The sequence below is a fragment of the Dermatophagoides farinae genome, chromosome 1, assembly GCF_024713945.1.
Source record: "Dermatophagoides farinae isolate YC_2012a chromosome 1, ASM2471394v1, whole genome shotgun sequence".
NCBI lineage: Eukaryota > Metazoa > Arthropoda > Arachnida > Sarcoptiformes > Pyroglyphidae > Dermatophagoides > Dermatophagoides farinae.
In genome coordinates, this window is record NC_134677.1 from 5,647,775 (window position 1) to 5,662,897 (window position 15,123).

Here is a 15,123-nt window from a genome sequence, read left to right on the forward strand (position 1 = left end):
ATGGAGGGGGTTCGAAATCGTACAGTAACAGAAACAATTGTTGTTAACATTAGTGATATAAGGAATGAGGAAGCGGAATGATATTTATGGAGGAGGATATAAATTTTCATTCAGAGAAAGTGAAGCCGAGGCTGATGTTTGTATGAATGAATGACAGACAGTAATATGTTAATTGAAATGAGAAGGAAAGTGAAGGGGAGGCTGAGAGTATATTCAAAACTGGTTACACTTCCAGAACAACTGCATCTTCTCATTCAACTTCAACGACGTCGATAACCATCATAACCAATTGGTGGAGGCGACCTAATTTCAGGATATATGTTTGTGTAGATGGCCACAATAGCCAATCTGATTTTAGAGGGGATGCTGCCGGTATTTAATGTTCCTGCAATACATATGGGTAGTAGTAGTGGCATTGTGTTAATACCAACATCATCACTAGGTCACACATGCGCATTCGATTTGTTAACCTTGACACCGATTCATTTCATTCATGTAAACATTCCTGTTAGATTTATGTTCAATTCTATTTTTTATATTATTCTTTCATTCTGTCTTATGCCAAGGCAAGACTGGAAAACCAGACCATCATCATCATTGATGGGAGAGAATAATTTTTTTTTTGCTATTTTTGGGCTATTCTTCAAGTTCAACATTAGACCTTAAAATTGTTCATAGAGAAATGGGCGCCAAATGGATTGATTAGATTATTTACATTTTTAACATTGAATGAGAGATGGATACTTTTTTCGGTGATCAATTTCGTTCTTGATGCTGATAATTTCATACTTTTTTTATTGGCATTTTTCTGTTGATCCAATAAAAGTAACAAATCTAACTGAATTTTTTTTTTTTTTTGGTCTATCCATTATATTATTTTCTCATGATTGTTCCAATTTTCTTGATAATTTTTTTTCCGTTGGTTTATTGAAACCCTTTTATTCAAAATTGTTACACAAGTTAAATGTAATGAATGATGAATGATCCCATCAATATGACAATTTTTATTATAGCAGTTAGAACGAGTTATTCATTCAAAATGACAATCAAAGCAAAAAAAAAAGATATAGGGAACAAATATTAGAAATGACATTTTTCACATTGAGTCACAACAGACCCCCACAGACCCTCAAGGGGTAAAAAAACATGGTCGTTAAAACTAGGTCAATGGATTGATCACATTTATAAAGTAGGTTGTTGGTTTTGGAATAGGATTTTCAATCAAAAAAAAAATTGAAAGAAAAAAACTGAAACCTGAAACTCGAAAAAAACATTCGGTTAATGAAACATTAATAAATTACCCTATCGATATATTCAATGGAAAAAAAATAAATGTTTAATGCATCAGTGCCGATTGTTGTCCTTGACGGTATTACATATATCTAGGTCTCAATTCGATTGTTGCTTTATATTTTCAATTTGTACCAAGCTTAATGAAAATTTCTTCTTCATTCATACACAAATTGATGAAAAAATTTCAATAGAAATGATCACCAATAAGAAATGATAGAATAAGACTTATTCAATAAGTTCTTGGACCTTGAACGAATGATCATCATCAAAAAAAAAAAAAAAAAAAAATACAAGATTTAATTAGAATAATCGTGGGTGTAGTATAAAGCAATTCATTCATTTGTATATTTCCTTTAATCGATGAACGTTCCAGAAAATCTTTACTAAAAATTTAGAAAAGAGAATTGATCATTGCCACAAATGCAATATTGCATACAACTATTACTTTGACAATTTCAAAGGCGTATACCCATGCAACTCTACAGAAGCAAACTGAATCAAACCAGTTTTAAAAAATCCTACCATGTGACCTTAACCCAAAATATATTACACTCACACACACACGCCCACACACACACATGAACAACAAATAACCAGAAATTGAAACAAAATTCTCTCCATCACTCAATGTCGTCTATTAATACGAGGTCATCTTTTCTTAGGAGTATTTCTCCAGAAAGAATTCCTACATCAATGAAATCATCATTTCCCGTTGACCTTGATGACCATACAATATTTCATTGAGTATTCGAGCATTTGACCTTGCTTACCAAAAATAAGAAACAACCAACCATTCAACTAAGTAAATAAATAACCAATGGCAGATATCTGAAGGTCAGGCGGTTTATTTTATTTTTATCTATATCATCATCATAATCATCAAAGTCATTCAATTATCATTACCATGGCTATAGCCATAGATGGTAATAATAAGTAACCTAACCTGAACAATGGCACAAACACAAGAGATGAGAGAAATTTTTTTTTTTTAAATACAAGTGGTATGTACTAATACATACTGCTGACAAAAGATGGCGTTACCAGTATATATGAAAAAAATTTATAATTTCAAAAAAAAGAAAATTAATTGGATTTTTTTTTCACCTTGGAAATAATTCAATAATGGTAATCATTAATAATCCAATTATGAATCGAATATGATTGTTTTTTCTTCTAATCATCGTATCTAGAATTTTTTTAATTTAATTTGCTACTTACTTATTTGCTTTGAATGAATACAATTTATACATCAATGTCAATTGCATTCAATCACAGACACAAATGTTCGTATAGAAACTTTTTTTCTGACCATCTTCATGGAAGGCGATTTGTTGTTGTATAATAATAATAATAATAATGACAACAACAATATAATGATGATAATCATCATACAAATAACATAACATCACATAACATTGCTTGATTATATCTTGTAGTTATTTTTTTTTTTTAACAACATAATAACAAAAATACCAAACAGGACAAGGACAATTTTATTTTTTTTAAAGAAAAAAGAAAAGAAAATAGACAGAAAGTGAAAATGAAAAAAAAAAATTCAAAATATTATTATTTTCATTATAAAATGTATATATAGAGGTCATAACTAGTGTTTTTTTCATTCTCTCTTTTTTTTGAATTCATGCTTCCAATTTTTTTTCGTACACGTAATTTGTTGACGATCTCACCTTGTGTGTGTGTGTGTGTGTTTATGTGGTCGTTAGACATTTAATAGTTTTGGATTATTAGCGGATGTTATATAACAAAAAAAAAATATTACCTTGTTTGTGAATTATTTCGTTCTAATCTTTCCCGATATAATAATAATAATAATAATAAATAATAATATTCAAAATAATGCCATTGTTGTGCACGTGTTTTTGTGTGAACATTTTTATTATAGCATTTGAATGCCAAAAGAAAATTGTATTCAAATATTACAATGAACCAAAATCAATTAATTTTTTGTTTTCGATGAATGGCCATCATTTTCATGTCCACAGATTTTTTGGACATATCTAAATCTAAAAAAAAAATTGAAAAATTTTCAATGTCATTGTGAGGAATGTGAATTTTTGTGTGTTTTTTGATTTTTTTTTACAATTCGATATATTTATGTAAATTGATGTGACCAACATTTCATTTGAAATTAGCAATCGATGAATTTTATTTTTTTCCAAATCATTCCCTTGATGATGACGACCATATTGGATGACCAGATTTATATTATCTAGATGTTATGATCAAATTTTTTAAACTTCAACTGATTATTTATAATAGACTTTCACCATGCGTGAGTGTGTGTGTGTGTGTTATGAATTGACATCTATCAATCGATTTGTTAACGAAAAATCTAATCCCTAACCAAAAAAAACGAAGAAATGAATCGATGACATGAGTATTTTTCTGTGCTGTATCCAAAAAATTCAAAATGAATACCATTGAATAATATTCATATAATATCCAAATAAAAAAAAAATAAAATCCAAAATTGATTCAATCGAATCAATGAATGTTTGTTTGGTTTTTTTTTCGTTGTTGAAAAATACGACTACCTTGTGGATTATGAATGGTGAAATCTGAAAATGTTTTCTTCTCTTTCTCTCTCTCTCTCTTTTCATTTTCTCTTTTTCTTGTTCTAGCAAAAAAAAAGGAAATCTTCTAACAATAGGATCATTGGTGTAAGTGTAAATGAAAAAAAATTTTTTTTTTTTACAGAAAAAAACTAATATCGTCACTCTAACCTGTTGTTATTAATTCCTTTTTTTTCACATTCATTCATTAATTTATTTGACGCATATTTTTTTTTGGAAAAAAAATCATTCATTCTCATTCATTACCTATTTACAAACAAAAATTTCATATCCTGCGGTTGATAAAAATGTTATGTTGTTTTTTTTCTGTTTGGTCGTCATGACGTTATGATTATAATCACGAACATTACGATATTAGCAAGCTTATAGCCGAATCTGACAAATAATGATATTTGAGCACGTTTTTCTTTTTCCTTTTTCGTCTTCTTTTCGATTCACCACCGATGACATATACATAATAAATGATAAATGAATCTGAATATCTGAATGAGCAGCAACAGGATTTAAAAGAAGATTTTAATTATTCAAAATAAAAAAATTATTCATGTTCAAGGCAATTTTCATTTATATTCAATATCCCATTCATCGATTGATTAATCTGGCCACCATATTGATTAATGTGGATTGAATATATGGATCTCTTCACTTTCATTGAATTTTATCGCATATAAAATAAAAAGATTTTAAAATTCATTAAAAATCTTGTTTTTATTTCATCTTAATTTGTCATTCTAGCCACAATTTAACAAAGGTAGGTTTTATTTTTAATTTATATATTTAATTTTACTTTTTAACGATAAGATAATCATCATCAGTTAAGAAATTAGATGACACATTTAATTAGTTTTTCACTACGCTTCATAATTTATTAGCTATCCTGTTGATAATTTTATGGCTTATGATATAAAATAAATTTATCATTTTCAAAAAAAATCACTAATTAATTTTAGAGAAAAGAAATGACGAATCTATCAGATGGAAACGATATTGAAAAACAGCAGAAAAACAAAACATCATCAAAATCGAATGAACATCGTGGTCAATGGTCTACTGGCATTGAATTTCTTTTGTCATGCATTTCAATGTCAGTTGGTTTAGGCAATGTTTGGCGTTTTCCTTATGTGGGTATGTTAGAACAGATTCACACTTTTATGATTTATGATTTGATTTTCGATTTTGTAAAAAAAGCTTACGAAAATGGTGGTGGGGCATTTCTTATTCCATATTTTATCCTACTATGTCTGATTGGTCGTCCGATCTACTATTTGGAATTAATACTCGGCCAATTTAGTGGTCGAGGACCAATCAAAGTTTGGAAATGTGTTCCAGCTATCAAAGGATTAGGTTTTGCTCAACTTTTATCAACATCTTATATTGCCATATTCTACAACTATCTGATGGCTATATCCATCTATTATTTTATTGCTTCATTCTCATCAAAACTTCCATGGACCGATTGCGATCAATCTCAAACGCTTAATGTTAGCTGCCCGGAATATTATTACGAGTATGGACAATTTCGAATATTCTTCCTGAAGTTTGAAACATTTTTTTTATTACAGACGAATTGTATTGAATAAATCCAATGGTCTTTGGGATCTAAATTCCATAAGCATCGAATTGATTGGATGTTTATTTGCATCCTGGGCTCTTGTCTATCTGAGTATCGTTAAAGGAATAACATCATTAGGAAAAGTTGCTTATTTTACCGCCATTTTTCCATATGTAGTTTTAATCACATTATTAGCTGTTTCAATGACTCAAGATGGCGCTATCGATGGTATCCTTTATTTTTTACGGCCGGATTTTGGTAAACTTTTGGATCCAATCGTTTGGTATCGTGCAGTCGAACAATCCTTTTTTTCCTTAGCCGTTTGTTTTGGATCTTTGGTAATGTATTCAAGTTATAATAATTTCAATAATAATGTAAACAAGTAAGTATGAATACTAATGACAAAAAATGAAACGAACATTGGAATTCTTATTTTTTTGAATTTATCATTAATTTATTGTATAGAGATGCTATCATTATAAGTGTATTGGATACATTCACTAGCTTATTGGCTGGATGCGTAATATTTTCTGTATTGGGAACAATGGCAAATGAAAAAGGTGTCGAAATCAAGGACGTTGTATCAAGTGGTATGTGCAATTGAATCGAATAGAATGATAATTATTTTTTATGATAATCAGGCAGGAAAGCCCTAATTATTTATTCATTATTCTTTTTTTCAATTTTTCTCATTTTTTTTAATCATATTCTCATTTGCTTTAATTTTCATACAGGTACTGGTTTAGCATTTATAGCCTACCCTGAAGGATTAAGTAAAATAAAATTTCTTCCACAATTATGGTCGATATTATTCTTTTTCATGTTGTTCACATTGGGCATCGGAAGCTCGGTGGCCATGATTGAAACAATATTGACTTGTATCAAAGATGAATTCGAATCATTACATAAACATAAAGCTAAATTAGCATTGGCATTTTGTGTTTTATTCATGTTACTAGGAATACCATTGACTACAGATGTAATTTAATTTTTTTTTCAATGTCGAATTATTGAATTTGAAAAAAAAAATATTTCTAATGATTAGGCTGGATCATACATTATGTTACTATTGGACAATTATGGTGTTGGTACAGCTGCATTTCTTTATGGTATCATTCAAATGGTGGCCATTGCTTACATTTATGGATTACGTAATTTTCTTGATGATATACATTTCATGCTAAAACAAAAGCCTTCATTATATTGGAAACTGACATGGGGATTTATTACTCCATCCGTATTGGCTATCATATTCATCTATGGTAATGTCCTCATATTGATGGATGAACGAGTCAAACCGGGCATACCAAATTGGGGAAATCATATTGGCTATGTACTAGGTATTTCATTTACAATCTAACAGAATAATTATTTGAAAATTTTTTTCTTTTAGCCGGAACAGCACTCATTCAGATTCCATTCTGGATGTTGATGACAATAAGTAAACAAAAAGGTTCTACGCTTTTCGAGGTAATGATTGTATTATCGATTGTATTATCCGATATTAATTCAATATAATCTACTTTTCTGTTGTTGATAATAGAAAATACAATTGGCATTCAGACCGACCAATGATTGGGGACCAATCGATGAGAAAAATTTCAATGAATGGTCACATTTCAAAGTGGATAATACATTCAATAAGGTGTTCAATAAAAATAGTATGGATACAATCAGTTTTTCGGATCATCATCATTATAATCCCCACATAGATCCGATACTGAGTGTAGCCAATTTAAAAATGGATGGATCTGATAATTTTGGTTTTTCATCAGATGAAATTAGTGCCAAATTTTCAACAAAATGTTCGTATAATGTGACAAATAACAAAGAATTAAATTGCACATCTGCGGCACATCAAACTAGTCATATAAATAATCCTGATCGCCATCGACAACAAACAAAAAAATCTAACATTCCCCGATTACTTTCAAGCAGAAAAATTAACAGTCCAGAGTGAATTGGTATCTGGAAACACAACCGAAATTCAATTTCAAACCTCCTGATAAAATCGAACAAGAATTTAAAAATTCCTGTTAAAAATATCGACAGCCAGGTTCATTTTTTTTGCTAATGAATTTTTAATTTTATTTAATTTAATCAATATTTTTATTCAATAAGATCAAGCTTCCTTTCTAATAGTTTTTTCTCCACTTATTGATGACGTTTTAATATATTTTCTGAGATTAAATCAAAAATAAAATAAATTTGACAACAAAATCATATCATTATTATCACCATTCTCAATAGCTGATTAAAAATATTATCCTTAGCCATTGATAATCGGTTATCATCAAAATTCAATGAGCTAATAATAGCTATTTTTATTTCTTATTTGTCGCTACTCGAATTGTCAATTGTTTTCTATTCACAAATGTCCACCATGATTGCTTCAATTTTCGGGTCTTTTCTGATCATTTTACTGATTTATTATCTTAAGTAGGACAAAAAAAAATTCGTTTTCAATCAAATTAATACATGTTGTCAAATCATTTCAGAAATTTTTATGATTATTTAACCTATTGGAAACGACAAGGCGTTGCTGGTCCTTTGTTTTTCAGATTGCAATGGGCATTTCGACCATTCCATGAGTTAATATACGAAGGTACAAAACTGTATGGACCAATACATGGTGCTCCTTTTCCTCGCTGCCATTTCCTCGTTGTCAATGATATCGATGTTGCCCGAGAATTGTATATCAAAAATTTCCATAAATTTCCTATCCGTTATTCTTTTTGGTTCGGTTATAGTAACATCAATAAGGTATTATTTTTTATGCCAGCAAATGATGACTGGAAACGTATTCGTTCCTTGATAACACCAGCATTCACTACTGGTAAATTGAAACGAATGATCGAACCGATTGAACAGATCAATGCAAATTTCATTAGTCATCTTCGAAAATTTAGTGAAAGTGGAGAAGAATTTGATATGAAAATATTTACTGGAGCATTCTCTATGGATGTCATCGCACGTTGTGCTTATGGCATTGAAATCGATTCACTTAGTCAACCGGATCATCCGATCGTAACTAATGCACGGAAAATTTTCGGTGTAGATCCCAGTTTTAGTTATATTGTGTGCATTATGTTTCCGAAAATAGCAAAATTTTTACGGCTTGAAATGACCGATATGAAAACCGTGCAATACTTTAATGATTTAACATTCGAAATTATTGAAAAACGAATCAAATCATTATCTGGAAAACGTTTGTCTTGAGTAACATAGAGATTAAACAATATTTAATTAACTTTAATCATTTTTTTCTTTATACAGAGAATCCAGATTTGATTGGATTGATGATTGAAAATGCTAATGAATTTAATGGAACTGTAGCCAAGAATGACATGCCAAAAGGTATTAGCAGAGATGAGATTTCTGCTCAAGGTCTCTTATTCTTTATTGCCGGATTTGATACGACCAATGCAACATTGACACACATTTTCTACTACCTTATTAAATATCCGGAATGGCAAGAAAAGCTTTATGAAGAATTGTCCAATGTGAATCATGAAGAACTTGATTATGATAAACTTAAAGAGCTACCAACATTGAATGCAATCATTGATGAGACATTGCGATTGGAGCCACCATTACCTATGGTTGATCGTGAAAGTATTGAACCATATCGAATTGAAAGTCATGGCATTAATATACCAAAGAATTCAATGATATCGGTTCAACCATATGTTATACATCGAGATCCCAAATATTTTATGTATCCCCATGAATTCAAACCGGATAGATTTTTAGATAAATCAAAATTCAATGATAATCTAGCTGCATATATTCCATTTGGCCTAGGTCCGAGACTTTGCGTTGGCATGCGATTTGCATTGAACGAACTTCGTTTTGCTTTGGCTAATTTTGTTATTAACTATAAATTGGCTCCAAATCCAAATATCAAGGTTAATTAATTGAAATATTTAACAAATATAGAATGTAATCGAATTTAATTTCAAAATTTATAGCTTGAATATTTCAATGGCAGCTTGTTGATGAGTCCTAAAAAGTTGATGGTTCGAATTGAACAACGTTAATGAAAACAAAACGAATTTATTCACAAACATATAACGAAAATCCTAAAAAATTATAATAATTGCAATTATAATTTTAAAATAACATAACGCTATAACGATTTCACCATTTTCTCTTTTCTTGATTAAAATGTGATTTCAAATTTATTTTGTGTACCGTTCATAAGCATCGTTTTCGAACCGGTTGACATGCGCAAAATGGATCATCTATAATTCTTACCACGTTTCCATGATGTCGCGTTTCCTTTTGTGTGTCTGTGTGTGTGTGTGTGTGTATGTTTTTGACTGATTGAGTGATGTTTGTGTTGATGACCATTCAATTTATAAATTATCCAACGATATACATTCTTTAATTTTCTTACCATAATCATTATATATAATAATCATGGCCGAATGGGATTTGACACCAGTGCTTGCCCAATACTTGGATCCTCATTTTGTTTATGGTTTGCTGGAATTTTTGGGAAGTCAAGATGTATGTATTATTGTTGTTGAAAATGATCGATTTGCTCATTGATATTTCCATATTCGATAGATTTATGATCCAGAGGAAATATTCCAACATAAAGTGAAAATTTTGTCAAAAATTCAACTTGTAGATGCATTAATCGCTTTGTATGAAAAACATGAACGACCGGTACCAGAAGAATTAAATAATAAACTGGAAGAATTGACCGAACAACGAAAAAAATTCATTGAAGATTTGAGTGATGTATTAGAAAGTTTAGCTAGTTTAAATGATTTGGATGAAAAGCAATTGCAAGAAAGTATACAAGAGATACGTAAAAAAGTAAGTGTTTCATATAATTAAATAGATGAAAATCTTAATGCAATATAATTATATAGTTCTCCCGAGAAACGATCGACAAGCTGTATGAATTTGCCAAATATTCATTCACTCGTGGCCAATATCAGGAAGCATTGGCGTTCATTAAATCATACCAATTATTGATTGGTACCGATGATGCCAATTATGAACACACTTTATGGGGTTCGTTTGTATCTTCGTTCTTTTCGCAAGATATGAAAGAAGCACAGGATATATTCTTAGCTTTGAAAAATTACATTGAAAATGCCAACTTTTCACCGATTCAAGCCTTGCAGAATCGTACATGGCTTATTCATTGGGGTTTATTTATATTTTTCAACGTTGAACATGGCCGTGATTATCTGGTCGATTTATTTCTGGATGCTAAGAATGCTAAACAATCGCAAAACAATGCTTATCTAAACGCGATACAAACATCATGTCCTCACATTCTTCGTTATTTGACCGCTGCCGTCATCACACATCGGCAACGACGAGTCTACATGAAAGAATTGGTTCGTTTGATACAACAAGAATCGTACAATTATCGTGATCCAATCACTGAATTTGTCGAATGTTTGTACGTCAATTTTGATTTTGATGGAGCACAACAAAAGCTGCGTGATTGTGAAATTGTTTTGCGTATCGATTTCTTTCTCACATCTTGTATTGAAGAATTTATCGAAAATGCTCGACTATTTATTTTTGAAATTTTCTGTCAAATCCACGAATGTATTTCAATTGAGTAAGTAAATTTTTTGTTTGTGTATTTTGTAATTTCATTTTTTTTCAATTCATTAGCATGATCGCGGATAAATTAAACATGAGCAGTGATGATGCTGAACGTTGGATTGTCAAATTGATTCGTGACGCTCATTTCGATGCTCGTATCGATTCAAAACATGGTCATGTTATTATGGGCACACAGGCAGTATCACAATATCATCAATTGATTGAAAAAACACAACAGATGCGCTACCGTACCGAAATGTTGACTGTAAATGTCGAAAAGGTTGCTCATAAAAAACCAATCGACCGGTCTATTTGGAATTAATTAGTGTGCTTAATTTTTATTATTATTAAATACAAAATTTTTGAAACAAAATGATGAGCATGTTTTATCATGAAATATAACATTTAAAGAAATTTAATTAAATAAAATTCAAACAAATTCTCCACAATTTGCAATCTTGACACGTTTGTTTGGCTTTCCGCTTTTACTACCACATTCTTCTACCTTTCTAACAATGTCCATACCTTGTATTACTTGTCCAAATACGACATGTTTGCCATCAAGCCATTCCGTTCGAGAAGTCGTGATGAAAAATTGTGATCCATTAGTATTTGGTCCTGAATTGGCCATCGATAGGATTCCAGCTCCAGTGTGTTTTAGTTGAAGATTTTCATCTTCGAATTTTCGTCCATATATAGATTTACCTCCAGTGCCGTTGTGATTGGTAAAATCACCACCTTGAATCATAAAACCAGGGATGATTCGATGAAATATACTGCCGCGGAAACCGAATCCTTTTTCATGTGTACATAGACAACGGAAATTTTCGGCCGTTTTTGGAACAACGTCTTTACGAAGCAATATGACAATACGACCACAGTATTGATTATCGACTCGAATGTCGAAAAATACTTGTGGATTGATTTTCATTTTTTCGTTCAAACCAGCCGATTCAGCATCAGCTGTGTTTTCTTCATGGTCGTCATTATCATCATCGTCATTTGGCTCTAAGCTTTCTTTCTTATCAATACCGAATTCAGACGTCAAAGTTTTACCGGCATGTTTCGCCAACCATTCATCATCAGCCCAAACAGCTTTGTATGAAGCTTCGCGAAGTTTTACCGGCTTTGCCAAATTAACTCGGATCGTTTTGCCAAATATTTCTGAGTCGTTCATATTATCGATGGCAGCTGCCGCATCTTCAGCCGTTTCAAATTCAATGAAAGAAAATCCTTTATGTTTCTGGGTGATATAATCTATAGGCATGTTCACATCGATAATTTCACCGAAAGTAAGAAAAGCTGATTTGATGATTTTTTCATCCACTTCTTCGGACAATCCACCACAATATACCACTCGTTTATTGGCAGCAGCTACAAGCGACATTATTTTGAAAAACGATTGATTATGATTTTAATTCAAATTGTCAAATCAAATATGAAATCATGCCGAAATGTTGAAATTTCGATCATGTAATTTATGAATTCTTTGAGTATAGTTCCAACGAATGTCACTGGATGTCATTACTTTATTATAACCATGGCTACTTTTTTCGGTCGATGGTCACGACAACCGTTTTTTTCAACGAATCCTCGGTGTCATTAAAACAGACGACAACAGTATAAGCGAGTAATTGTAATTTGAGCTCGAAAGGATCAGTATCGATCATTTAGTTTTTATTGAACGTGTTATTTATTTACATATATTCATCTACATTATCAGCATTTCATCATCAAATTCATTTGTAAACATTTTTCACATTGTTTTTCCAATTAATTTTTAAGCAACGTCATTCATGTTATTTTAATTTTTTTTTCTAAATTCTCTTTAATAGATAAATTCATTCATTTAATAGATAAAACAACCATGGCATCAATGCAAAATTTTTTTACTATTATCCTTTTGGCGACAACCACGTTCATTGTTTTGGATTTGAGTAAAAATGATTCTTTTAATAGTAAGTAGATTAATTCATTTTATATAGTATAGTTTTGTTTAATTCTTGCCACCATAGAATCAGCAACGGGAAAATATCTTAACAAGATTGGTGTTGGACCTCATTTGCAACGATTCATCAACACAATCATACATTCGGAATTTTATCGACAATATGTCCTACCTGCTTATAATTCATTAATTCGAACATTAGCACCACATATGGCTTTCATTCGAAAAGAAACAATCAAATATGGTAATCATGTATCCGTTTGGTTTAAAAATACTTTTCCATCATTGTTGCAAACAGTAAGAGTTACAGTTAAGATGACCATTCCAAAAATGCTTAATTTTTATTCCTCAAAACAGATTGAACGAAAAGTAATTCCAGCCATTGCTGAACATTATTCTCATTTCGTAGTATACACACAAAAATACTGGACAGTAACATATTCAAAAATGCAAGAAATAAGTCTTATTACTGGTGAATGGATCAACCAAAATGTTTTCACGTAAGTTCGCTAAAGAACTACACAGATATTAATTTATTTTAACTTACATCTTTAGTAAATTTCCACGCGATCAGCTATTGAAAACATTTAATGAATTCATTGCGAATACACAGAAAATGGCATATAATTCATATGAATATTTGGCGAGTCAAATACAGAAATTCATTGCTGCATAATTACTCTTGGATTTTTTGTTTGGCGTTTAATTAAATAATATAAATTGGCGAACAAACCAACAAAAACATGGTTGTCATTCCTGATTTTTGTAAATTTTCATTTCCAGTGGATGTTTCTCTTTACATTCCCACCTTTACATTCTTATTCTTTTCAATACTTAACAACCTAATATTTTATCGTAATTATTTCCATTTTGTGTACATAGAGTCAGTTTGTGTTGGTGTGGATATTAGTGTTTTGCATGAATTTATTTGGTAGAATGTCAAAAAAAAGTAGATGTGTAAAAAATTATTAATAATCACATCAAAAGTAAATTCACTTTTTACTGGAAAAAAATACTTTGATTGTATTAGCATACAATTGATCTGCCAATTCTTGTTCATCCATTTCTTTGATGGCAGCAATCACTTCTAAAACTTGTATAATCGTACAAGGTTCATTTCGTCCTTTGACCATTTTTTTGGCAGTCCATTTTTCCTTTTTTACAGATTCAAATTTTGTTTGGATAAATTTAAAACTTGTACGTGATGGTTTGATTTCACAATAAGGACAATCAGTTTCAATCATCAATTTATCGACAGGTAATTTTCGAACAACTTCGAGATTGTCGTCAGTTTTTAATGAACAACCATTCAAACCGATATAAAATCCCATATTGATGAATGACATTGCCTCATTATAATGGCCATCGAATGAATGTACAACACCGACAGTGTATCGATCATGATTCGTCTTCAATATTGACAATAAATCATTGGCTGCATTACGACAATGTAAAAATAATGGCAATCGAGTTTGTTCAGCCACTTCTAATTGTTTAGTAAAATTTTTTAATTGAACATCTTTTGGACAAAATTCCAACCGGTCATAGTCGAGACCAAATTCACCAACTGCAACCACTTTATCCGGATTATCATGGCAAAGCTTGATCAGCTCTTGAATTTTGACTTCTGTATCATCCTCTAATTCTAGGCAACGAGTTGGATGAAAACCGGCAGTGGAATAAAGTAACGGATCTGTTCGAGCTAATTCTAATGCTTTTCGGCTTTCATTCAATGTACCACCAGTTATCATAATCTATTGATAAATTTTGTTGGATTAGTTAACAGTTTATATTGACGTCATTATCAAAATAGCCAATGAATACCTTTTCAAGGCCAATTTCCTTCGATCGTTCTATAACATTTTTAATATCAGCTACATGATGATTACGGTTGTAGTAAACACCTTGATACATAGCATCTAGAAAAATGAAGATGAGAAATTACTAATTAATGTACAATTAATCCATTAAAAAAAAAATTTCATCTAAAACAAACCAGTAAGATTTGCACCAATATCAATAAATTTTTTTCTGGACATTTTGAAAAATTAACGTCTCGTATCAACTCTTATTGGCCACGATCATGTGTAAAATTTAAAAACTAAACTAGTGTCATCTATCAATAAAAATTTGACTTTTAAGAAGCCGCATGTATTAATTCA

General features: G+C 30.7%; 6 protein-coding genes across 9 annotated transcripts; 4 read left to right on the forward strand and 2 right to left on the reverse strand.

Annotated features, from left to right (window-relative positions):
- The first annotated feature begins 4,116 nt into the window (after positions 1-4,116).
- LOC124491404 (sodium-dependent nutrient amino acid transporter 1-like) lies at positions 4,117-7,656 on the forward strand. Of its 4 annotated transcripts, XR_012832510.1 has the most exons (11): positions 4,131-4,635; positions 4,835-5,009; positions 5,073-5,391; positions 5,447-5,818; positions 5,902-6,026; positions 6,171-6,415; positions 6,482-6,776; positions 6,830-6,906; positions 6,980-7,081; positions 7,212-7,492; positions 7,558-7,656. XR_012832510.1 is itself a non-coding variant. In XM_075735598.1 (10 exons), the coding sequence occupies exons 2-10, from the start codon at positions 4,844-4,846 to the stop codon at positions 7,158-7,160; spliced, it is 1,713 nt and encodes a 570-aa protein (XP_075591713.1). In that variant the 5' UTR covers positions 4,131-4,635; positions 4,835-4,843; the 3' UTR covers positions 7,161-7,656. The 4 variants fall into 4 exon arrangements, 3 of the variants coding, with proteins under 3 accessions (XP_046909992.2, XP_075591713.1, XP_075591708.1); XM_075735598.1 differs by having other exon boundaries at positions 7,149-7,656; XM_075735593.1 differs by having other exon boundaries at positions 7,212-7,656.
- Positions 7,657-7,760: 104 nt separating this feature from the next.
- LOC124491405 (cytochrome P450 3A24-like) lies at positions 7,761-9,620 on the forward strand. The gene is made up of 4 exons (XM_047054038.2): positions 7,761-7,875; positions 7,935-8,644; positions 8,713-9,344; positions 9,408-9,620. Exons 1-4 carry the CDS (start codon positions 7,811-7,813, stop codon positions 9,474-9,476), a joined length of 1,476 nt encoding a protein of 491 aa, XP_046909994.1. The 5' UTR covers positions 7,761-7,810; the 3' UTR covers positions 9,477-9,620.
- A 103-nt stretch (positions 9,621-9,723) lies between these two features.
- On the forward strand, positions 9,724-11,459 carry eIF3e (eukaryotic translation initiation factor 3 subunit e). Its single transcript, XM_047054039.2, has 4 exons — positions 9,724-9,948; positions 10,009-10,263; positions 10,320-11,026; positions 11,083-11,459. The coding sequence occupies exons 1-4, from the start codon at positions 9,859-9,861 to the stop codon at positions 11,333-11,335; spliced, it is 1,305 nt and encodes a 434-aa protein (XP_046909995.1). The 5' UTR covers positions 9,724-9,858; the 3' UTR covers positions 11,336-11,459.
- LOC124491407 (peptidyl-prolyl cis-trans isomerase) lies at positions 11,325-12,524 on the reverse strand. Its single transcript, XM_047054040.2, has one exon. It carries the CDS (start codon positions 12,398-12,400, stop codon positions 11,444-11,446), a length of 957 nt encoding a protein of 318 aa, XP_046909996.1. The 5' UTR covers positions 12,401-12,524; the 3' UTR covers positions 11,325-11,443.
- An 81-nt stretch (positions 12,525-12,605) lies between these two features.
- Positions 12,606-13,974, forward strand: LOC124491410 (uncharacterized). Its single transcript, XM_047054042.2, has 5 exons — positions 12,606-12,758; positions 12,849-12,971; positions 13,029-13,258; positions 13,319-13,461; positions 13,517-13,974. The coding sequence occupies exons 2-5, from the start codon at positions 12,881-12,883 to the stop codon at positions 13,635-13,637; spliced, it is 585 nt and encodes a 194-aa protein (XP_046909998.1). The 5' UTR covers positions 12,606-12,758; positions 12,849-12,880; the 3' UTR covers positions 13,638-13,974.
- On the reverse strand, positions 13,856-15,114 carry LOC124491409 (deoxyribonuclease TATDN1). Its single transcript, XM_047054041.2, has 3 exons — positions 14,958-15,114; positions 14,786-14,880; positions 13,856-14,715 (listed from the first exon to the last, which is right to left on the reverse strand). The coding sequence occupies exons 1-3, from the start codon at positions 14,998-15,000 to the stop codon at positions 13,954-13,956; spliced, it is 900 nt and encodes a 299-aa protein (XP_046909997.1). The 5' UTR covers positions 15,001-15,114; the 3' UTR covers positions 13,856-13,953.
- Positions 15,115-15,123: the final 9 nt, after the last annotated feature.